Genomic DNA, 24,315 nt, shown 5'->3' on the forward strand with positions numbered 1-24,315 from the left:
AACAATATGGGCACTACATGGGTACATCAATATAATAAGTGGGTTGTACTAATAACAATAAGGGGTTACACTAGTAGTATAGGGGCCTAGCATGCCCCTCTCCTTCAAAAAGCGTTATCCTCAACGCTTGAGTAGTTCTTGATGCTTCTGTATTAAATTCTTGTCCTCCCATGTGGAATCTTCAGCGGGTAAGTTCTTCCACTTGATGAGATACTCTGAAATTGATCGATTTCGTAGCTGTCGGGTTCTTGTTTCTGTGACTGCTCCAGGTTCCAATATGATTTTTCCTTCCTCTTCAATTTCTGGCAATATTGTTTGAATTGGGATCTTTTGCAACTTTTGAATAAGTGGCCATACTTCTTCGTCCTTCTTCCATTCATCCCTTGCTTCATTTATCCAATCTAGTTGGATAATAGAAATAGCACAAAACAATGCTTCCACATCCTCATCCTTGAAGAGTCTTCCCATTCGGTAAGGTCGCCATTTTTTAAGTGCATGTAGTATTACCAACATTTCCTTTTCATAAATAGCTTGCTTGAGATGTAGCAGTAAAAATACCCAATCACCTACATCAAAACATTTTTCACTACGATGTTGATCTACCTATTGTTTCGTTTGATTTTGCACCGAAGTGGCATTATCCTTTAAAAGTTGGAGAATTTGTTGTTGATGCTCGATGTGATCTTTCACTGCTTGAACCTTTTTCTTCTTGATATGTCCTTCTATCTCTAGGGGTTACACTAGTAGTATAGGGGACTAACAGAGAATCATTCAAGAAGGCTAGAAATTCCAGGATGTATTAAATGCACCTGACCTCAAAAAGAACCTGGTGTCCATCTCGGAAATGGAAGACAAAGGCTACAAGGTAACCTTCAGTCATGGCAAGGTACGTATATGGAAAAATAATGTTGAAGATGCCTTTACTCTTGGGTTTAGTGTTGATTCATTATATCAGGTCGATGGAAGTCCGCTAGGTGTCATGTCTTATGACACATCTCTTCAGTCCGAACTTTGGCATCGGAGGTTCGCCCCCCTTCATTACAAAGCTATACTCGGTGTAAGACAAATGGTGACAAGGATGTTCGAATTTCGAGTAGAGAGAGAAGGTGTATGTCCAGGATGTGCCGAAGGAAAGCTCAAAAGGGGACCATTCCCCTCAAGCCAAAGCAAGACCTCCGATATATTATAGTTGGTTCACTCAGGCATATCTGACGTTGGCATTAGGAGGGAGACTACTACACCACATACTCCTGAGTAGAATGGTGTGGCGGGAAGGAAGAACCGTACGATTGTGGAAGCTGTCTGGGCCATGCTACATGATCAAAGACTTCCAAAGTTTCTATGGGCTAAAACTACAAACACCGCCGTATATGTACAAAATCGATGCCCTCATCAAACATTGGGTTACAAGACTCCTGAAGAAATGTTCACCGGTAAAAAACCTGATGTTTCTCATTTTTTTTGCAAGCCCTGTATATTTTCATGTGCCGAAAGAGATAAGAAATAAATTGGGTGCATCTAGAAAGAAAGGAACTTTTGTGGGATATGGTGAAAATACTAAAGCCTATAGAATCTATGTAGCCGGTCAAAGGGCAGTCGTGATTAGTCATGATGTCACCTTTGACGAAGATATGGCTCTCAGCAAGGTCGACAATCTTCCGACTTTGAGGAGCTCTCTAGAAGCCAACACCAGGGAACCGAAAGAAAAGCATGATGAATCAATGCCTGATGTAGAAGAACCCATGGATCTGATTGATCCTCATCCACATGAGCCTTCCTCTTCTAGGAAGAGACCTTCATGGCTTAGGGGGATACTTGATGACGTTGAAGGACATGCTGCAGCCTGAGGAACCTTCCGTCAAAGTAAGAAACCTAATAGGTATTAGGGATACCTGATCATCATGAGCACGATCATACAAAATGAGCCTTCACCATTCTCAGATGTCATCAAGCATCAAGTATGGAAGGATGCTATGACCATAGAATATGAGTCTATTATGGAGAATGATGTCTGGGAAGTAGTTCCCAGACCCTGGACAAGATAATTGTTACTTCAAAATGGCTTTACAAGATAAAGCATACAGCAGATGGAAGTACGGAAAAGTATAAGGCTCGTTTTATTGCTCGTGGTTTCTCCCAGAAGGAAGGTATAGACTATGATGAGATATTTGCACTTGTTGCCAGATATACGACCATGCGCTCGATCATAGCCCTTGCCACTTCACAAGGATGGAATCTACATCAAATGGATGTCAAGATCGCGTTCTTGCATGGCTCGATCAAAGAAGAGGTCTATGTGGAGCAACCTGAAGGATTTGAGATTTATGATTGAAAATCTCATGTATACAGGTTGTAGAAGGCTCTCTATGGGCTGAAGCAAGCACCCCGAGCATGGTATGAGAGGATAGATAGCTACTCGATGAAGTTAGGATTCACTAGGAGTGAAGTCGATCCTAACCTTTACTTTAAGGTTGAAGATGACAAGCCTCTCATACTGGCGCTGTATGTGGATGACCTCTTTCTAACAGGTGCAAACTCTCTCATTCACAAATGTAAGAGGGAGTTGGCTTCTGAATTTGAAATGAAGAACCAAGGACTTGAAGTGTGGCAGAAGCCAAGAGAAATTATCCTATCTCAAGGAAAATGTGGTGAAGATTCTGAAAAAATTTGGTATGATGGACTGCAAGCCTGTGACTACCTTGAGGACCTTAACTTTCAGAAGTTATATGGTAGTGATGTCGGACCAGATTTGGGAAATGCCTCTGAGTTTCAAAAACTCATTCGCGTTGATGTTCTTAGTGAACCTCCGTCCGAACATATGTTTTTCAGTTAGCATTGTGAGCTCATATTTGGTTGAGCCTCATTGGATTGATGCCAAGAATCTTCTAAGATATCTTCGTGGCACAATTACTAATGGGTTAAGATACACTGCCGGAGATGTGAGACTACTTGGATATACTGACGCTGATTGGGCAGGCAATGTGGTGGACCATAAGAGCACTTCCGGGTGCTATTTCACCTTGGGATCTGCTTCGATATCCAGCATGAGCAGGAAGCAGAAGTCGATGGCTTTAAGCACCGCCGAAGCAGAATATATTGCTGCTAGCATGGCCTCCTGTGAGGCAGTATGGTTGCGAAAGCTCTTCAGTGAGCTGTTTGGATTTACATTGGATACCACTGTGATTCTCTGTAACAACCAGACGTGGGATTCGATTATTGAGGAATCCCGTACTCGTTGATTGCTCCAGCAGATAGACATCATCTGGGATATGGTAAGTCAATGAGCAAGGAGGCTCCATCGCATTAAGATGATGTACAGGTTGATACACCTTGTCAAAGCCCCGAGGAAAGATCTAATCTGTGATTTTCCCAAACGACTTGTAGTCATCAAGAAACCCTTGTACAGGGGTCCTACATGTTGCGTACATTGAGCTCTGGGAGCTCTGAGGGCTTGCAGTTCTTACTGGAGCAACATGCGACCACAGGGTGACACCCTCCCGTGGTGGTGCGCATTGGAACAAGATGATTCGCTCTCTTGTGGAACAGGATGATTCGCTCTCCTGTGTAGCAGGATGATGTGTTCTCTAGTGAGGCCTGGATTGATGTGTTCTCCATGGCGATTGTAGCAGGATTGATGTGTTCTCCTGTGAGGCCTGGATTGATGTGTTCTCCATGGCGATTGTAGCAGGATTGATGTGTTCTCCTGTGAGCCCTAGATTGATGTGTTCTCTGTGGCGATTGTACCAGGATTGATGTGTTCTCCTGTGAAGCCTTGATTGATGTGTTCTCCGTGGCGACTGTAGCAGGATTGATGTGTTCTCCGTGGAGACTGTAGCAGGATTGATGTGTTCTCCTGTGAGGCTTGGATTGATGTGTTCTCCATGGCGATTGTAGCAGGATTGATGTGTTCTCCTGTGAGGCCTGGATTGATGTGTTCTCCATGGCGACTGTAGCAGGATTGATGTGTTCTCCTGTGAGGCCTGGATTGATATGTTCTCCATGGCAGCCTGGATTGATGTGTTCTCCATGGTGATAGTAGCAAGATTGATGTATTCTCCTGTGAGGACAGGATTGATTAGTTCTCCTGTCGAGGCATCCTACCCATGCAGTCTGGGACTCATGGGAAGTACCTCTCATCTGATCAATGAGCAGGGAAATGAAGTTAGGGACCATAGTAGCACCGATGGACGCATCGTTGTATCTACCGTACTCCCTACGCTAGGATGACCTCCATTGATCTGGGATCAATGATACTGGTCTGGAACCAGTGGTAGGAGTTGTACCATACTATGACACTGACTTCGGGTCGGCTAAGACTGGTCCGGGACCAGTGGTACATACTCTGAGACTGACTTCGTGTCAGTGCAGTACTGGTCTAGGACCAGTGAGAGTGGTACATACTATGACGCTGACTTCGGGTCGGTTGAGACTAGTCTGGGACCAGTGGTACACTCTCTGAGACTGCGATACTAGTCTAGGACCAGTGGTAGGAGTGGTACTTACTATGAAGCTGACTTCAGGTCGGTTGAGACTGGTCTGGGACCAGTGGTACGCACTCTGAGACTGACTTTGAGTCAGTGGAGGATGATACTGGTCTAGGACCAGTGGAGTTGTACTCACTATGACGCTGACTTCGGGTTGGTTGACACTGGTCTGGGACCAGTGGTACATACTCTGAGACTGACTTTGAGTCAGTATGATACATCCTCGATCATTTCTTCTTCTTCATAATTCGGACAAAAGCAGAGCAGAACAGAACAAAGCAGAGCAACGCATAACAGAGCAGAGCCATACAGATCAGTACAAGGCAGAACAAGACAAAGCATAATAGGCAGAATAGAGCAAAGCAGGGCAAGGGTCAGGATGTACAGGGCAGTGCATTTGATGGATGAATAGTAACGACCGATAAACAGAGTGCAGATGAAGTTCTCCCTAGTTGAGAGGGAGTGTTAAAATTCGCAACTAGGGCAAAACTTCATGTGAGTCATCTTATTCATGGATGATAATATTTTTATTAGATTCCCCTCGTCGAGAGGTGTAGGATTGATATAAAGATCATCCAATTCCGATAAGTATTCATGGAGATGTGAATTTATTTTGATTATGGAATTATTATCTAGCCGACCTACAGCTCATGTAGGCTCAGAAGCCCAACAGTCACATCTATTCAAACACCAACGTTGTGTATAAATATAGGAGGACTTTTCCTCATTTGGACTCACTCATCTCATCACATCTCTCTCTCTACTACGCAGAAAAGAGTCTCTTCTCTACTGCGCAGAAAAGGGTCTCTCCCTCACACATGTGAAGCCGGAAGCTGCCAAAACTGAAGCTGCAACAGAAGAAGTAAAGTTTGACCTGCGTGGACTAGAAGATCTCTTCATCTGAATTGCACTATAGGTTCATATGAACCTCCTCTAAAAGCCGCAACTTTTGGTGGTGGAATCAAGCCGATCCGAAGGTCGGTTTGTGAGATATCGCCTGCCCTAGTTTTAATGATGAAGCTGCTAATGCTGATGCTGCTGATCTAGGGTTTGCTTCTGCTGATATAAATCAGATTTATTGTACTATTTCTCTTTGCTGAGTTATTGAAGATAAAAGAAGATTTGATCAAAGGGTTTCCCCACACATTGTGGGGTTTGTCCCTGGCTAGCCGCCACATCTTGTGTCTCTTGTCTTGGCTTGTTTTCTGTCGATCGTTTAATGTTCTATCTACATTTTACGTACATGTGATTGCTAATCAGTGGAATATAATAAGAAAAAGAAGTAAACTGCTACAAGCATAGAACACACCATAACTTAACAAAACGAGTACACCTTGGAGTGTTCTTTAATCTGGTTAATTATCCATTCTTTTTTCAGAGGCAGATAATTTTCTGGGTTTTTCACTCACGTTTTACCCAATGCTGGGGTGACGGTTTGAAGGTTGAGCCCCTAACACATCTTAAGGTCTAGAGTCGATGTATATTACCATACTAGATCACACAAAAAAATTCGTGAATTTGGTTAGGTCTAGGTAGTTATTTTTTAATTTTTTAGATTTTCCGAACTGCCAAAATTGCTAATAAAATTATACATGTAATGTAATAAGTAATATCTAGAGACGTTGTATAGGGTATGAGTAATGAAATTTGCACCTCTCGCCCTCAACTTTCTACTATGACACACTTTGATGGGTTCGAAATGTGTTTTGAACCCTCAAACCCCACTTTTCTCAAGTTTAGAGGGAAATCTGGCAATTAATTAAGCTAGAAATTAAATAAATGGAGAAAAATAAATATCCACACATGTTAAATGTCATGAAAATAAGTTGGAAAATTATGGGAGAGTTAAAGTGAAGTCACAAGATGATGTGGACACCTAAAATCAAGGTAAAGACATGTGCTCAAATAAAATCGAATTTCAAGCATTAAAAGAGAAACTTGCTTACTTGGAAATTTGAATTTGTGAAGTTAATGCACATTTGGAGGATTTGGGAGAATATTTGGTGGAGATTTTTGTGGGAAATTGTCCCCTCATGGGTTACCACCCATATACATTTGTTATTGTATCATAAAATTCAAATTTGGCATAAAAGGGAAGAAGAAAATGATGTCCACTTGCCAGATTCGATTTTTACACTTGGCATTGGAGCTCCATTCAACAAATTTGAATTTCTCTTTGGGATTGTCACCTCATGCCACTTGTTTAAACACTTCTATATTGGGATTGGCTCCAATGTCATTTGTCATTAGCATTCATCATTAGGATTTGCTCCCAACTCTCTATTTAATAAAGCCATGGACTCTCATATTGTATCATGTAATAAGCTATTGGGCTTGAAGAAACTCTGTCATTTTGTACTTGCATACTTTTTTAATACAATCAAGACTTTGCGACTATCAGGCTGGTGTTCTCTAGGGGTTATGAGGTGATGTCCTTTCATACTACTGCTATTGTGTTTAATTTCTTTTGCATGTTGAATTAATATTAGTTTATGCTTGCCATCTTGCTTGGATTGATGTGTGCAAGCTATCTGGCACATATCATTGATTTATAGTACTATTCTAGGGATAAGCTTGCCAATTCATTTTAGGAAGAATTCTTGGTTTATCTTATTCATTATATCGCTCTAATTTTGTGCAAACTAATATGTGTTTAAGTGTGTAGGAAAGATCTTTTGTATTGTGTGCAGGAATCCATTTGGAAGCGAGAGAAATCTCAATTAGATCAACTCACTCCTAAAGTCACAGCGATCCAAGACTCAGCCATTTTTTCGATCCAAGTTTTCCATCCAACGAAGAGCAAAAGGGAGTTTTCTTAGTCTATAGCTACTTGGTCATCCATTTAAATTCAAAATTACTTCTTTGATTCTAGTACTTTCAAAGTTATATCTCTTATTCAAGAGTCATTTCTAAAGCTAAGCAAATATGGGGTTCACTCCCATTACTTGAGCAAATTAAATTCTAAGTTTAGTTTTGGTTTCTTTTTCCTAATTTCACACTGACAATTGGTATTTTTTCTATTTTGTAGCCCATAGGCTTGAGCATTGGGCAGCAAGGAGCTTGAGGAGAAACTTTGGAAAACTACTCACTCATGTCTATGCAGGACTCCCTCACGCTATCCAAAAATTGATTTCTAAGGAGGCCATAAGCACTTGGGAGAGAGTTGCAAACTCATCGAGGCCGTGGGCCTTTTGAGCCTTGTGAACCTCTTTTGGAGAGTTTTTCCCATCTTCAACTTTGTTGTTGTTATATTTTTGGGGAGAGAGTCTAACTTTGTTAGGGTCTCGTCTTTGTAAAGATATCTCTCGTATTGTGGGCTGCCCTCATAGAGGCATTTTTACCCTATTTAAGCGCTAATAAAACATATAAAAAAATTGTTGGAGGGAGCTTGTGATTTTTCCCATGGCATCCCCCTTCCTCATTTAGAGGAGGGGTTCTTGTGGATGGCCTAATCTCGCTTTTAGTTTTTTCTTAGCTTTCTAGCTTTTAAATTTCATATTGTGCATGCTTAAGATCAATACATTTCACTCCACATGCAAATTTTTACTAATCTTGTATTTAATTTCCCACATGCATACGCTCTCAAGTTTTGCAAACTATTTCTCTTTGAAGCATTTGCATGAAGCATTAGTTTAATTTGGGGAATTAACACAATTTGCACTTCACATAGACATTTTAGTATAGGAAGACCCCAAGCCTATTTAAAAGTCACCTCCAACTTAAGTTGGTTGAATAGACTTTTAAGAAACCTCTACCTCTATTGACTCCTCATTGTGAGATCCAAACATTTGGGTGAGGATGAAGTTTGAGGACTAGAGTTCAATTGTAACTTTGCCTTGACACTAATTAATAAAATAAACCAAGAGCTCATTCCATTACATTTGCTTTGGTTTAAAGTCTCACATGCAAATCTTACTTCAAGAGGCACTTTGGATGCAAGCATTGTAATCTCTTTTAATTTTGCAACAATTTTAATTTTCTTGTCCTTGGAAATTGACTCATCTTTTGGTTTAATTGCATATTATCATGAATCATTGATTTCACTTTCAAGTACTATTATTTTGGGTTGCAAACTTAATTGCATGTTGTCATCTTGGTCTAACATTTGAGTTTTTTTGTATCATTTTGAGCAAGATAGTTTCCATGCTTTGATTTGTAGACTTGTTCATCTTGAAAGCATTTAGAATATTTAGTGCTAACAATTTATTATTTCACTTTTCAAGATTATTTTGTTTCACTTTTCAAGATTATTTTGGCTTTCCATTTGAAAGCATTTCACTTCATTCTAAGCAAATACAATTTCATTTCTTAAAGATAAAATACTTGGAAGGCACTGGTTGTTTATGTATTTCATGCTTATCTTATGATGGTTATTGTTCATATCAATTTTTTGCTTATAAATCTTAAAGAGAATCTATTTAACTCTAACAATCCTCCTAGAAACTCACATCCTTTTTAACTCAAGTTTTCATTAGGGACCACCCCCCTTAGCTAACCTAGGAGATAGCTCAAACAGACAAAGTCGGGATTAGTGTGACAGCCCCTTCTCTGAGTTCCCTGCCACCAACCACACCTTGTGGGGTTGAAGGCTTTTCTCACTGACTTGTAGGTAGGTGTAGGCAACGGAGTCAACATGTAATATCCCCTTTTAAAGGATATCACTCAAACACAAGCGAACCCCAACCAAAGATGGACTCTCAAGAGATAAAAATAACAGTAGTGCAACATACAATAATGTATACACGAAATATCAGCAGATACTCAAGAAATGCATAGAGAAATGCTAAGCCATTTTATTATACTGAGTAATGGAAAGAGTACAGGAGGTGATATGAAAGGTAGCACCTCGACTTGCACAAGGCAAGTGAAGAAATACACTCAGAATGGTAAGGGAATGGCCTCTCTCTAAACTGCGTCCAAGCTGCCGGAAAACTGTTGTGCTGCTGCTACTACTAGAATCAAATGAGTATTTGGGGTTGTTCCCCTCCTCAGAAAATGCTAAAACTCTGGGATCAGCCTCTGCTCAATAAACCCAGAAAGTTTTTCTGAAATAGCTGACCCCCGAAGATCACCCCCTTGAGGATCTACGCTATTCCTCAAGGCTCTGCGCAGCCTACCACTGAATAGAACCTTCCAAAACTCTGCCCGAAACTCTGCCAAAAATCCTCCAATATGCAAGGGTTGATCCCTTGCTCAATCCCCCAGCTCAAATCCTCCACATAAACTCAATCCGGAGCTCCTACCAAAAGAAACTGCGTCCTCCTCTCTCAAGATTGCACAGTCATCAAATGCTCAGTTCCTCCTCACTCCAAAGATCGATCCTCCTGCAAAAGACTGATGAAACTACCTTGCCAAAGCAAGCACTCGAAGTCCCTCAGGGCTAAGGGTGACATCTCCAAACGAAGACACTCGATGCACTAAACAGTGATGTAGACAGGCTAAACAGTCAGCGTGCTCTGAGTCGAACTAACTAGCTCAAATGCTCATAATCGAATGCCAAAATGAGGAGGCTCCTCTCTCTTTTATAGCATTGGCCTCTCTCAAAACCCTAAGGCCCACCTCCTCCAACGTAGCCTCTCTCTTGCCACGTGCTTCTCTCCATCTGCACAGTCCCTCCAAGTGTCCACGTGGGCCCCTACTCTACATGGTCCTTTGGCCCCCTTGGCTCCCCTTTTAAGTTACAACGTTGTGCTACTAGGGAGTGACTTTATTCAAAAAGTGAGTTATATCCCCCCTTTCCTCACCTTTTTATTTATAAATAACTATAGAAGGCAAAATTGAGCAAAATCGAATATTCCAATTAGCGATGGCTAATTAGGAATATTACAGTCTCCCCCGACAAAATGTTGCGTGTCCTCAAGCAACTGAAGTGATGGATGCTGCAAAATTTTCTCACTCTCCCAAGTGGCATCCTCATCCGGTAAATTCTTCCACCTCACCAAGAATTCCTGGACCATCTTGCTCCACAACTACCTCTCCCTGGTATCAATAATAGCCTCTGACTGCAACACCAAATGCCCCTCATCATCCCTGGATGGTAGCTCATCTGTCACTGTCACCTGCTGCCCAAATGCCTTCTTCAGGCATGATACATGAAAAACGTTGTGAATCTTGCTGCCTTGGGGCAGCTCCAACTCATACGCAACCTGTCCAATCCAGTGTATCACCCTGTATGGCCCATAAAAGCAGGGCTAAAGCTTCTCAGCCCCCTTCTACTTCAGTGACGACTGTCGGTATGGCTATAATCGTAGGTAGACCAAGTCCCCTACCTCAAACTGTTTCCCCACCCGACCCCTGTCAGCATATAGCTTCTGTTGGTTCTGCGTTGTAGCCATATTATCCTTGAGAGCTCGAAGAATAACCTGACTCTCTTGAATCCAAATCTTGGCTCACGGAGCCTTGCTAGCACCAAACATCCCGTCAGCAAAAGATAAAGGATGATATCCATACAAAGCATAGAATGGTCACATGCCAATGGACATGTGATGTGTAGTGCTGTAGCAGTACTCCCCCAGATGCAGCCACTTCAGCCATTCTCACTGCTACCCACTGACATAGTTACGCAAGTAGCCCTCCAGCCACTTGTTAACTATCTCTGTCTGCCCGTCTGTCTGTGGGTGATAACTGGTACTCGGTGTCAACTCTGTCCCCACCAATCGGAAAAGCTCTTGCCAAAACCCGCCCATAAACGGCTGTCCCTGTCACTAGTGATGGTCTTGGGAAGACCATGTAGCCTGAAGACCTCTCTGAAGAAGAGCTCGGCCACCTGCGCTGCTGTGTAGTGTGCAGGTATGGCAAAAAAATGTGCGTACTTTGTCAGTCGATCAATGACAACAAAGATACAATCCTTGCCCTGTACCATGGACAACCTTGTGATGAAGTCCATCGAAATACACTCCCATTTCCCCTCCGGAATGGGAAGAGGCTGCAATAATTCTGCGGGATGGCTCATCTCCCCATTGTTCCTCTGGCAAATGTCGCATCCCCGGATATGCTGGAGTACGTCCTCCTTGAGGCCCTTCCATGAGAACCTCTCTCTAATGGCCCTGTAGGTTTTGGTAAACCCCTGATGGTTAGCCAATGGTGAATCATGTGATGCCTGGAGTATCTTCTTCTTGAGCTGAGATCCCTCAGTCAAAAAGATCCGGTCCCTGTAGTAGATGATCTCATCGACCACCCTGTACCTATCATCTGCCACTTGCCCATCCGAAACCTCACATGCGAATCTGTCCTTGGAGTACTCTACTAAGAGTCTGGCCCTCCAGTTTGTGTCCAAGCTCATAAGAGACAACGTGGCTAGTCTACGTGAAAGGGCATCTGCTACCACGTTGTTCTTACCCTTGACATACTCAATGTCAAAGTCATATGCTTAGATCTTACTAATCCACTTTTGCTGCCTCTCCTGTCGTTGTTTCTGCTCCAAAAAGAACCTGAGACTGTTGTGATCAGTCCTCACCCTGAATCTGTTACCCACTAAATACTGTCGGATCTTGGCCAATGCATGCATAATGGCCAGCATCGCCTTGTCGTATATAGAATACAACCTCTCATGCAGAAGGAGCTTCCGGCTCTCAAAGGCTATAGGGTGACCTTCCTGCATCAACACTGCGCCAATCCCCTCTCCCGACGCCAAAACAAATGCTTGCGTAAAATCCGACAATGCAAGCACTGGGCAGCTGCTCATAACCTAATTGAGCCTATCAAAGGCTCGCTATGCTGTATCTGACCAACCGAATGCCCCCTTCCTCGTCAGATCTGTCAGGGGTGCAGCAAGTTGTGAGAAACTCTTGACGAACTTCCGATAGTAAGTACAAATGCCAATGAATCCCCGATTTTCTGTCACGTTCCTCGGCTCCGGCCAATCTCTGATGGCTCTGATCTTCTCCTCGTGGACTCTCACTCCGTCTACCCCTATGATGTGTCCCAAGTACAACATCTCCGTCAACCCAAACTCACACTTGGAGAGTTTGGCATAGAACTACTGCTCCTCCAAGATGCGCAACACTGTCTCAATGTGCTGGAGATGCTCCTCCCAAGTCCTGTTGTAAATGAGGATATCATCAAAGAACACCAACACAAACTTCCTTAAGTGACTACGGAAGATGTGATTCATGCAGGATTGGAATGTAGCTGGGGCATTGGTTAGCCCGAAGGGCATCACCAAAAACTCAAAGTGCCCATAGTGACACCTGAAGGCAGTCTTGGGAATGTCCTTCTCCCTCACGCGAATCTGATGGTACCCAGATCTCAAATCAATCTTTGAGAAGAACCGTGCTCCTCTCGAGTCTCAACTCATCCATCAACTCATCGATCCTGGGTATGGGGTACCCGTTTATCAGGGTCTTCTTATTTAGCGCCCTGTAGTCAATGCACATCCTCAATGTGTTGTCCTTTTTCTTCACCAACACCACAGAAGAAGCAAAAGGACTCGTGCTCGACCGAATGTGCCCAAGAGCCAACAACTCCTGAATGGCCCGCTCAATCTCATCTCGATAGGCCTTCGGATGCCTCTAGGGGGTAGTAATCACTGCCTGTATTCCCTGCTCAAGCTCAATGGTGTGCCCAAACCCCCGATCCGGTGGCTGTCTCGTGAAATCTCCCCAAACACTGTGGCATACTGGTCAAGGATGGACTATATCTCTAGGTGCACCATCTGCCCTATAGTCCCTGCCTCTGATGCACACAGCCCCACTGCCCACTCTACGTCTCCCTTCCGGAAGACTGCCTCCATCTGATGAGCCGAAACAGTCTGAGGCGGATATGTGTGTTGTCCCTGTATCTTCTCATGCCTCCCCGTCTTCTCATCATCCCACTCCATCTCTAGGGCCTTCCAATTTGTCGTGACCTTCCCTAAAGTGATAAGCCACTGAACACCCAGTATCATGTTGGCGTCCGGAATATTGACCACGAAAAAGTGGCCAGCCAGTGTGTAGGTGCCCATCGTCACTGATAACTCTAGGACATAACGAGCACACACCATGGTCTAATCTCCTGGGACCAAAACTGAAAATCCATCGAAGCTCTATGTCTGTATGCCACTCCGCTCAACCATTTGTGCATCGATGAAGTTGTAGGTTGCCCACTGTCAACCAAAACTGATACTCACTGGCCACGTACTGTCCCCCATACGCGTAGGGTCAAATACTTGGGAACTCCTCGCAATGCTGCAAGGGCCCCTCCGGTAGGTGCAAAAGCTACACCACCTGCTGCTAGTGGTGGAGGTGGAAAAGGATCCTGCGCAGCATGACTGTCTCCTGCCTTCACATCATCCTCCTCATCCTCTTCCCGCTACTCTCGGAGAATACATCAATAAATGTGCTTTGCCTGCAGCACATCTATGTCCCGGTGCCCACAACTCCTGACAGGTAAAGCACAACCGCTTCTTCTTCAGCTCCCTCCTGGCATCATCATCAATCTGTGCTCCTCCTGGATTCCCCTTTGGAGGCGAAATCCTCACGTCCTTCCCCTTAGGCTAGAAAGCCTTTCTCTAGGGGTAAGGTGTCCAGGTCCTGGGTAAGGCATCCTGTATGTCCCGAGTCCTGTTAATAGCATCCTGGAGTGTGGCTGGTCTAGTGGATCTAACTAGACCCCGAAGTGGCTCTGCTAACCCCTCAACAAACATGTAGATCCTCTGTGCCGCAGATAGATCTAGCACCATCACTGAAACCCTCAAGAAGTCTGCAATGTAGGTCTCTGGGTTCCCGGTCTGTTTGAGCCTCGTCAGCTCAACAAAGTGCTATTTCGGATCCCTCAAGTCAAACCTCTCCATTAATCTCCTGGTGAACTCAGCATATGTCGTCACTGTGGAGTGTCCGAGTGTAACCAGCCCATGGAACAACCAGTCCTGGGCCTCACCATCCAAATGTAATGTCGCCACCTTGATGGCCTCTGTCTCCGACATCTGGTTAAGCTGGAAATAGATGTCTAGCTTCTCCACCCAAGACTTTGCCGAACCGTTTGATGAAGCATCAAACGTAGGCAAGTGGAATCTACTAGCTGTGCAGTGGGCGTCTCCATCATGATAATGTCGATATCCTCTATGATGGTCGCAGGTCTACTATCCCGTTGGAGCTAAGCAAAGTCTCTGAATGAGAGAGCATCCCTGAACTTCTGCCCATAGGCCTGGTACTCTACAAAATAATCGCCCATATGACCGGGCTCTGCCTCCTGCTGGGCTCCAACCCGAGTGTCTGCTCCTAGGAAAGTGGGCATGGTAGAGCATGTAGGGGCATGTGAGGCCATCTGCTGAGTAGTATCACGCTGAGTGGCACCCTGCTCTGGAAAATGGTGGGATGTACCCAATCCCTCACCAACCTAGAAAACCCGTGGGTTCTCACACTGTCTAGCCTCCACTGCCGTGAATCTCTGCCCTATCACCTCGATCTGCCTCGATAGATCCTGCACTGATTTGAGGAGCATGTCCGCAAATCTCTTCCCGTCCTCATCTACCATAGGATCCTCCTGTTTTGCGTCCACCACAGGCTCCTCCTGTTCTGTGTTGACCACAGGCTCCTCCTGTTCTATGTCCACCACCCGAACACAGTCTCCCTCTCCGTAGGTGTTCTCCAAGCTACGCTCAATATCTTTGTATTTCCTACCTCTGTAACAGATGTAGGGCTTCTCCCTCAGTGTCATAGACTGCTAGCTCCACAGGCTGAGCTAGATCTATGCTCTGATACCACTGTAATATCCCCTTTTAAGGGATATCACTCAAGCACAAGCGAACCCCAACCAGAGATGGACTCTCAAGAGATAAAAATAACAGTAGTGCAACATACAATAATGTATACATGGAATATAAGTAAAAACTCAAGAAATGCAGAGAGAAATGCTAAGCCATTTTATTATACTGAGTAATGGAAAGAGTACAGGAGGTGATCAGAAAGATAGCACCTCGACTTGCACAAGGTAAGTGAAGAAATACACTCAGAATGGTAAGGGAATGGCCTCTCTCTGAACTGCATCCAAGCTGCCGGAGAACTGTTGTGTTGCTGCTACTGCTTGAATCAAATGAGGATTTTGGGTTGTTCCCCTCCTCAGAAAATGTTCAAACTCTCGGATCAGCCTCTGCTCAATAAACCCAGAAAAGCCCAAAAAGCTTTTCTGAAATAGCTGACCCCTGAAAATCACCCCCTTGAGGATCTACGCTATCCCTCAAGGCTCTGCACTGCCACTGAATAGAACCCTCCAAAACTCTGCCCGAAACTCTGCCAAAAATCCACCAATATGCAAGCGTTGATCCCTTGCTCAATCCCCAGCTCAAATCCTCCACATAAACTCAATTCAGAGCTCCTACCAAAAGAAACTGTGTCCTCCTCTCTCAAGACTGCGCAGTCATCAAATGCTCAATTCCTCCTCAACTCCAAAGATCGATCCTCCTGCAAAAGACTGATGAAACTAGCTTGCCCGAGCAGGCACTTGAAGTCCCTCGGGGCTAAGGGTGAGATCTCCGAATGGAGACACTCGATGCACTAAACAGTGTTGTAGACAGGTTGAACAGCCAGTGTGCTCTAAGTCAAAGTGACTAGCTCAAATGCTCATAATCGAATGCCAAAATGAGGAGGCTCCTCTCTCCTTTATAGCGTTGGCCTCTCTCAAAACCCTAAGGCCCACCTCCTCCAATGTAGCCTCTCTCTTGCCATGTGCTTATCTCCATCTGCACAGTCCCTCCAAGTGTCCAAGCGGGCCGCTAATCTACGTGGTCCTTTGGCCCCCCTTGGCTCCCCTTTTAAGTTACAACGTTGTGCTACTAGGGAGTGACTTTATTCAAAAAGTGAGTTATGTCCCCCCTTTCCTCACCTGTTTATTTATAAATAACTATAGAAGGCAAAATTGAGCAAAATCGAATATTCCAATTATCCATGGCTAATCAGGAATATTACACAACAGACCCATTAAAATTATTAATTATTTTAATACTCTTCATCCGGGTGGAATTTCTCCAAACGATTTCTGAGTCTTGGAGATCTCATGTGCCTTAGCCTCTCCACCAAATTTCATGGCTAGAGCACATCCGATGCTACCCAAAATCAACACTACCTCATCTCCTAAAGTCTTGATCTTAGGCATATCTATTATTATTGTAAATCTTAAGCCCTAAATCTTGACCTCCTCCTAGGTCTTTCTTGGAGAACCTTTAGCTTCTTTGAAGAATTGAACCATTATTGTGTCTCTCCTTGAATGGGCTTAGTGGAACCACTTCACACCTTAATTATTAATCTATTCATTCCAAGTGATTATTTTCCTACCGAAACTCCTCCCATCGGTGAAAATCCATAAAGAGCAGGGGACCTTGATTGAGTGGGTCATCGTCCCATTGTTTTCACATAGTCTAGTAGTTGTCCTTTAGGTTCCCCTTCCTTAGGGCCCTGATAGATTGTGTGGCAATAGGAACAACATCAGTGGAGGCTTTTCTCCATTTCCTTTAACCTTTTCCAACTTCCCTTGATGATTGAGCCATGATTTCTATGAAATGAGGAAGAAAATGGACTGTTGTAGGCAAAAACTTGAATACTGGTGAACAAATCCACTTGTTTAACACTTGGAATAGCTTTTAACATTGCACAATAACCCTCAACCACACTCCAAAACATCTTAGACCTCCAACCTTTTGAGTGAAATGAGCTTAATTGATAGAAAAGTCACATTTTATGGGTTGCAGGCCACTTTTCAAGAGGATACATGTCATGAATCATACATGTTGGACACGGATTCATGAAAAGATGTGTTTTTTAAGACATGTGCCAAACACATATCCTCACAAATCCGTGTGCAACACGCATGATCTAATACATGTATATTGTTAGGACATGTCTGAGATCTTAGTTAATCATGGTTTTTATTGCTAGCCATTTTCAGGATGACATTTTTCTTTGCAAAAATCAGTGTTAATTTACTTACATGTATATAAAGATTTGTAATTATAATATCATTCTTTGAAAGATTATATATATAGATATATGTTGCACGAAACTTCTAGGATCTCAGTGTTTCGCGACGTACCCGTACCCGAAACTCTAAAACCTGGCCGAAACTTGACAGAAACTCAACCATTATGTAATCATCTATGAGAGTTAATATAGACTTGGTTTTCCTTTTAAATTGTCATCTGTGGGTCTTATTCCCTTTTTTCTTACAAGATAATGTGTTATTCACTTATATATATATATATATATATATGACGTTTCATCCGACGTTTCCATTTTTGGGAGGTGAAGTTTCTAAACGTACCTGTTACTACTCAAACTAGCAAGGGGGCCTAAAACAGACTCCTAAAGAGACAACTGCTAGATCAAGGGCAACAATGGAGACTTAGCCCACCGTCACCTCAGCTAATACTCCCTACTCTTTACGGACTTTCACCGATGGGAGGAGACCTAGTATATAGAAAGTCACTTGTTAAGGATGAATCAACAAATGGATGTGAAGTGCCCTTAATAATCATTTTCCTAGAAGGAGGTTAAGAATAGAGCTTGCTTGCTCTTCAAGCAAGGTAAAAAGCTTTCTAGGAGGAGGTGAGGGTTTAAGGGCTAGGTTTAAGGACTTTTCTTTGTAAAGGAGTTTCCCAATCCCTACAATCCTTATTGAACTTGGTTTCCCAAGTGGTTCTTGAAGAATTGACTTTTCAAAGATATGGGACCACACGGGACTAAGTAGACCCAGGTTGGGTTAAGGGGAGGGAGCTTAGCAACCGATGATGATCTTAACCTAAATAAGGAAGAGGAAAGGATCAAAACAAGAATTTCCACTTAAAGGTGTCAAATCAATCCTATGAGGTACTAGCCTAGGAAACACCAAGGCAAAGTTTGATCTCAGAGCTGTTTATTTTGGGTAGCATCGGATGTGCTCTAGCCATGAAATTTGGTGGAGAGACTAAGACACGTGAGATTTCCAAGACCCAGAAGTCGTTTGGAGAAATTCCACCCGGATGAAGAGATATTAAAATAATTAATATTTTTAATGGGTTCCTAAGTCTAAACTTAGGAAAATAAAAATTTTAATGTGTATTAATATAAAATGGGTGAGAAAGTTCTAAGTGACGAGGATCAAGCCAATTCTAATCTTAGACATTGATTAAGGACTTAATCTCGATCATTGAATTGTCAACAAGAAAAGTATAAGAGGCTTGAGGGTTAGTTAGAGACACACCAAGAGAGATCGAAAATTCGATTTTTTGGGGTTGGGTTTGCTAAGGAAATCGAGTTAGTGATCAGTTGCAGTGAGGGGCAGTTCAGCAAGGGATTTCCATCCAAGGCTGAAGAATACATAGCAGAGAGGCAGTCAAGTGTCGGGAGATACAGCGCATGCCCTAGAAGGGTTGACGCAGAGGCCGAAGGAACCATTGCAGAGGACACAGAGGGTCGTAAAGGCTGATGCAGAAGCCATAGAGGCTGACGCAAAGGACGCAAAGGGCCTCAGAGGCAGAACTCGAAGATTCTATGGGGTAGACTAGGAGTTGATCAGCAGATCTTGAGCCGGGAGAGGGTGACGCAGTTCCTGAAGGGTGACACAATTCCAAAGCAGTGCTTGGAGCAGCTTTCGTTGTCCAACACAAAGAACAGTCAGAATCATTGTGGGGTTGATCATCCGACTGCTGATTTGCCTGAATATCTGTCTCCGAATAGAGGTACTACTACTAAGGACATTCTCTGTTGGGTGAGCCATTTTTGGTACCCTAGTTGTATTCACGAATCTACTTAATAATACAAACCCTTTGTATCTTGCACCAGTTTTCCGGAATTGGGTTTTTCCAGGGACAATTGTCCAAAAATAACAGTGTCCCTTGTGTTATTGTTTTTGTTTACTTCAGTGGATGACCTGTATCTGTGAAGGTTGCATTTGTGTTTACTTCGATGTTTATGCAATTAAATAACTTGTTAATGTAAAGAACAAGTAGGAGATAGTAAACCAGAAATTGCAATAGGCGTTTCTGATGTGTTAGATTCCGGAATTTTCACAAGAGCTAAGGCTTGAGATATCTCACAATCCCACCATCGGAGTTTCTTCAAATTTAGAGGAGACCTTGAGGGCACACCAGTGTAGTAGAGGCTAGGAGATCGAACTTTTTCTATGGCTACTTTATCGAAAAGTGATGCCCTAGGTGGCCCAGTGTGGCTAGACCTAGAAAAGAGGGGGAAAGGTGAAGAAAAAGGTTTTAAGGTGATCATCAGAGAAGGACCAGTGCTTAATTCCTTTTGGGTATATGGAGTCAAAAATAATTATGCAGAAGGATCTCGTTTCTAGCTCAAGGAGGCTCTAAGGGCAACTTCATCCAATGTTAGGGCAAAAAAGAAAGTGACCTTAAAGCGTTTATACTTTGTTTGCAAACGAAGATGGCTTATCAAGATAAGCTTGATCTCTAACACAATTCATTCAACAAACATGGCCCATACACAGATATATGCTATATACAAAAAAATTCCACAATGAAGCAGTAATTGGCCCTAAATTAGCAAAAATCCCATGATCAATGTATGTGACAAAGTAAAAGAAAATAGCATCGATATCGTACTTACATGTAAGAGAACATATCCAACCATTAATACATTTTCCAATAAAGAAGCTCCAAGATAAGAAAATCCATCAATGCTCCAATTTGTCTTCCAAAAAAGAAATGTGAAATTCTCAAGAGAGAGAATGATCCAATCCAAGTGATGATCCAAATGAATTCATGTCTCTCGTATTTATACACAAATTAGGAGTTCCAATTACCTAATTTGAAACTACATTATCCCATCAACTAAAATAACTTGCAAATAACTATCTTTTGGTGACAAGCCCACCAAACTAGCTCATAAACAAAATAATAAACCTCCCAAAAGGTCGAATAATCAATAATGCATGTCGTTGGGCTCCCTAAAAGGCCTGATAAAGTCCATAAGTGCCAAAATGATGAATTGAACTTCCAAAAGTAATGGACAAGGGGTTGGCCCTTTGTTTTCCACGTAATAAACCTGCGGTGCTCTCAATGGCTGTGAGGGCACACGAGACCTCATGGGTCTCCAAGTGAGTCAAAGATGCATGTAGACTATCTATAAGGGCTCAGATTATGGTGTAAGTGATGCCACATCAGCGTACAAGTCTTGGGTCATCTGTCAAGTGCATGGTACAACTGTGACACTGGTTGGGCAAAGGTGAACCAGGTGCATGTTCCTCATCCAATAGGTGAATCTCGAACAATCTTTGAACATCTTTGGAGATCCATGGAGTGTTGTCTATTGTTGTGGAGGCCCATGGCTCTCAACATACACCCTACATGTGCCAATGTAGCCCTCTAGAGGGTTAGGACCCCGTATAGGGAGACCAAACCCAAAATGGAGACCATCTACAATCTTGCATAAGATCCAATGTGTCCCCTAGTCTTCCAGTACAACAAGTCATTGAAGGAAATAGAGTTAAAGAGCTTATAAAGCATGGACAACAAGTGGGCACTTCATAACGGCATACCCTTCCATAGTGAGCTTTGGCATGTGCTAATGTCTCTAAGCTCCAAATGGGGTTAACCAAGCATCCTATTAGGTGTTTTCTACTTTTAAAGGGGATAGTATGTCCAAGGTACATCCTTCAAAGGGTGGTGGCATGCGATAAAGAAATAAATGGAGTAAGGAATGAAAGGGGCAACCCTCGGCCACATGTTGGGGTACAAGGATAGCTAATAAATGGGAAGCCCACACTTGGGTATATAATGTATGGGAGGGAGAAATCGTGGTGCATGAGGTGCCCCAGCCTTGATTTTTCCACCCTTCTTTATATGCCTTTTGTCTTTTATGATTTTTCTTTAATTAACTACTCGGGACTCAAGGTATAAGAACATGATGTGTAAGGTATAGCAATGGATACCCCCTTTAAGGTAGGGTGGTTCATTGCCCACCAGGGGTTGGGACAATGATGGGTTCTTGAATGATAAAGGAGGCTCATCTAGGGCCTATAGGAACTAGGGTGATGGCCATGATGATGGGGTAGAGCTCATGTATTGGCTTTTGCCCACATGCTAAATGTGTTTGTCCCGGCCATCTTTTGCATTTTGTGGTACATCTTCCTATTGAATGTGACCAATTATGCTTTTACTTTTCTTTTCAGCTGCATCAACCTCTGGGGCATCATTCCAGGCCTGATCCAAGGTGTGGGCAAAGGGAGGGGGAAGGCTAACCCTATGTGGACCCAGTGGAGGAATGTGGACCCAGGTGGGAGAAATGATGAATGGGGTTATAATGAGTGGAAGGGAAGTGATATATGCAGATGAGGGAGCGGGACCACACAACCAAAATCAGGGTTTCCCATGTAATACCATTCCTAAAACCCAAAGGTCAGTAAAAGAGAACCCACGGGACTAGGGTACAAGGTTAACATTCAAAAGAGATCTAGGGGACAAGAGCATAGACCTAGCCCATTCTTTCCACCGAATCCCCCCATTAATCCATGCCCAGAACTATCCATGATAACCAAACTTCAATACTCAATTACCAAATGACAAAGCATACCTTTAGGTTCAGGAGGCCCATTTTCAAACATACGGTCCTGACAGATGGGTGAGGGACCAAATGGCTGGCTCAGGTGGCGGAGAAATGGCACAACGAGCTAGTTGGTGGCTGCAAGGGGTTGTTGGCTGCCGGCTGAGGAAAATCTTGGAGGAAAAAAATTCTCCTAGGGATATCACCCACAAAATGGTGGGTAACAGTACTTATTTCAGAAACTCCAAAACATTTTGGCCCTTTGTGCAACTTAATATATATATATATATATATAGAGAGAGAGAGAGAGAGAGAGAGAGAGAGAGATGTATGTCTTTTCAAAGTTAAAAAAAGTAAAAGAGTGGTGACTTTTCAAAGGGGTACAACTTTAGTGCACGGAAAATTCACGTGGAGGTGGTGATAAAGGCAGCTGGATTAAAAAATTAATGGGTATATGGACAAGAATGAAGTGGCGGTGTGGCATATAGAATTGACGGGATGGTTAAATTATGGGATTACAGGTAGCAATAAATTTGGAGAGCGTATGATGCGAAAGCCACTTGTGTACAAAGAAGCTTGGCGACTGCATACTTCATACCGCTGTACAGCAGATTCTGCAGTGTACAGACTCTGTGGGCTATGTAAAGAACAGCAAGACATGAAGCATGTGTGATCTTTGAAATATTATTATTATTACATGAAGGGTGTGTGATTTTTGATGTTTCTTCTTCTTCATTATTATTACATGCAGCGTGTGTGATCTTTGATGTTTCTTCTTCTTCATCATTATCTTTACTATGACAAATCATGAATAGCACTTTGGTTGAAAAGTAGAGAAAATAAACAATTTGAATGTTACACTATGCATAGTCTAAACAGGCCACAATTTTGCCCAAAAAACAATAAAAATTTCAGCATATGATTTTGAGAAAATAAGGCAGAAATTTTTTAAAATCTGGGTTACAGCTGTCAAGCTTCATGACTTTGGGTGCCGCACGGGTTCTTGATGGTGCTGAATCCATTTCCACTATGAAAAAAATGATTTGAATACTTCCAGTCAGATTTATGGAAAGACATTTTCACTGGATTCCGGCGAGAAATTCTCTGCCCGGGCGAAATTGTGGCCTCGGTAGACAACACAGTTACATTACTGTTAATTACTAGGCAGTCAGAAGAAGACTTTATCCATGTTGACCTTGGTTCAATCGTTTATAATCACAAACTTTCTCTACCTATGCAAAACACCAATTTCACATCTTTATGAGTTGACAAAGTCAGTGTTGTCACTCAAAGTACTCACCTTTATATGACCATCATGAGCAATAAGTATGTTATCAGGCTTCAAATCGCGATGCACTATTCCCAAAGAATGTAAATACTCTAACGCCAAAACCTGTTGGGTCAACAGATATAGTTTACAGAAAATTTTAGTCTGCTTTTGCATGTGGATTAAATTTAGGTTCCTTACAGTGTAGAAAACATAAGCACCCATATTATCAACATTTATTTTAAGAGTGAAGACTCAACACACCAGCTCAGCGATGTAGACACGGGCAACATCCTCTTCTAAGCAACCAACATTTCTAAGCAAAGAGTACAAGTCGCCTCCATTCAGATATTCCATAACCAAATACAGGTTATCTCTGCAGGTAAAGGAGTAAAAAAAACGTACCTACAACATAAAACCAAGATGCTATCACAATAATCTTCAAGATTTGACTGGATTATATGCTTTATCAGATTGATGTATGCAGATATATGCAAGTGCAGCCACATGGATGAGAAGAATAGAAAATTATTTCCTTCACATTGTAAATTATATCCTTCCATAATATTTGCAGCTGATGCAAGTATTTTCTGTTTCTATAAAAAGTATTTGGAAAAAATAAAAAATAAAATAAAATAAAATAACCTATATTCTTCCATGTTTTTGTATCTATATTTGCGATGCATCCATATGCAAAGATTATTTTTCAGCACTAGATTTCAAAGACTTACATTCTAAATATTATTTTTCAGCACTAGAATTCGAACACGTACATTTTATTTTAATACATACAACTTTTAAACAAGAAATTTTCCACCAAAGAGTAATGATCAATGCATAATTCATGTATTTCTGTCACAAGCAGCACATAAAAAATATTGTCAGTAAAATAAAACCCCGGCATTACATTCCAGATTGAGACAACAAATAACTGTATGCACTTACCAGCGGGAACTCACAGCTTAGGTTAAAGAATGGAAGAGGCTTTTAAGTTTCAATGGGAAGCTTGATAAGGTCCAGCCAAGTACAAAGGCCTCAATAAAGTTGAAAAACCTGACAGCGTATATGGCCTGCTGTCTAGCATCTGGGAAATTGTATTCAGTTCATGATGCAA

At 42.5% G+C, this 24,315-nt stretch overlaps 1 protein-coding gene across 1 annotated transcript in view; it reads right to left on the reverse strand.

Annotated features, from left to right (window-relative positions):
• The window catches only part of LOC149224623 (putative serine/threonine protein kinase IRE4), a gene marked incomplete at its 5' end in the record, with an annotated part of 486,106 nt that overhangs the window by 297,489 nt on the left and 164,302 nt on the right, over positions 1-24,315 (reverse strand). The window contains 2 exons of the mRNA XM_089388232.1: positions 23,235-23,327; positions 23,466-23,606. Coding sequence (XP_089244358.1) covers positions 23,235-23,327; positions 23,466-23,606 — 234 coding nt within the window. The remainder of the gene's footprint in view (positions 1-23,234; positions 23,328-23,465; positions 23,607-24,315) is intronic.

This window comes from Pinus tabuliformis, chromosome Q (assembly GCF_031772625.1).
Source record: "Pinus tabuliformis cultivar Carrire ecotype Pingquan chromosome Q, CPIR1, whole genome shotgun sequence".
Classification (NCBI taxonomy): Eukaryota; Viridiplantae; Streptophyta; class Pinopsida; order Pinales; family Pinaceae; genus Pinus; species Pinus tabuliformis.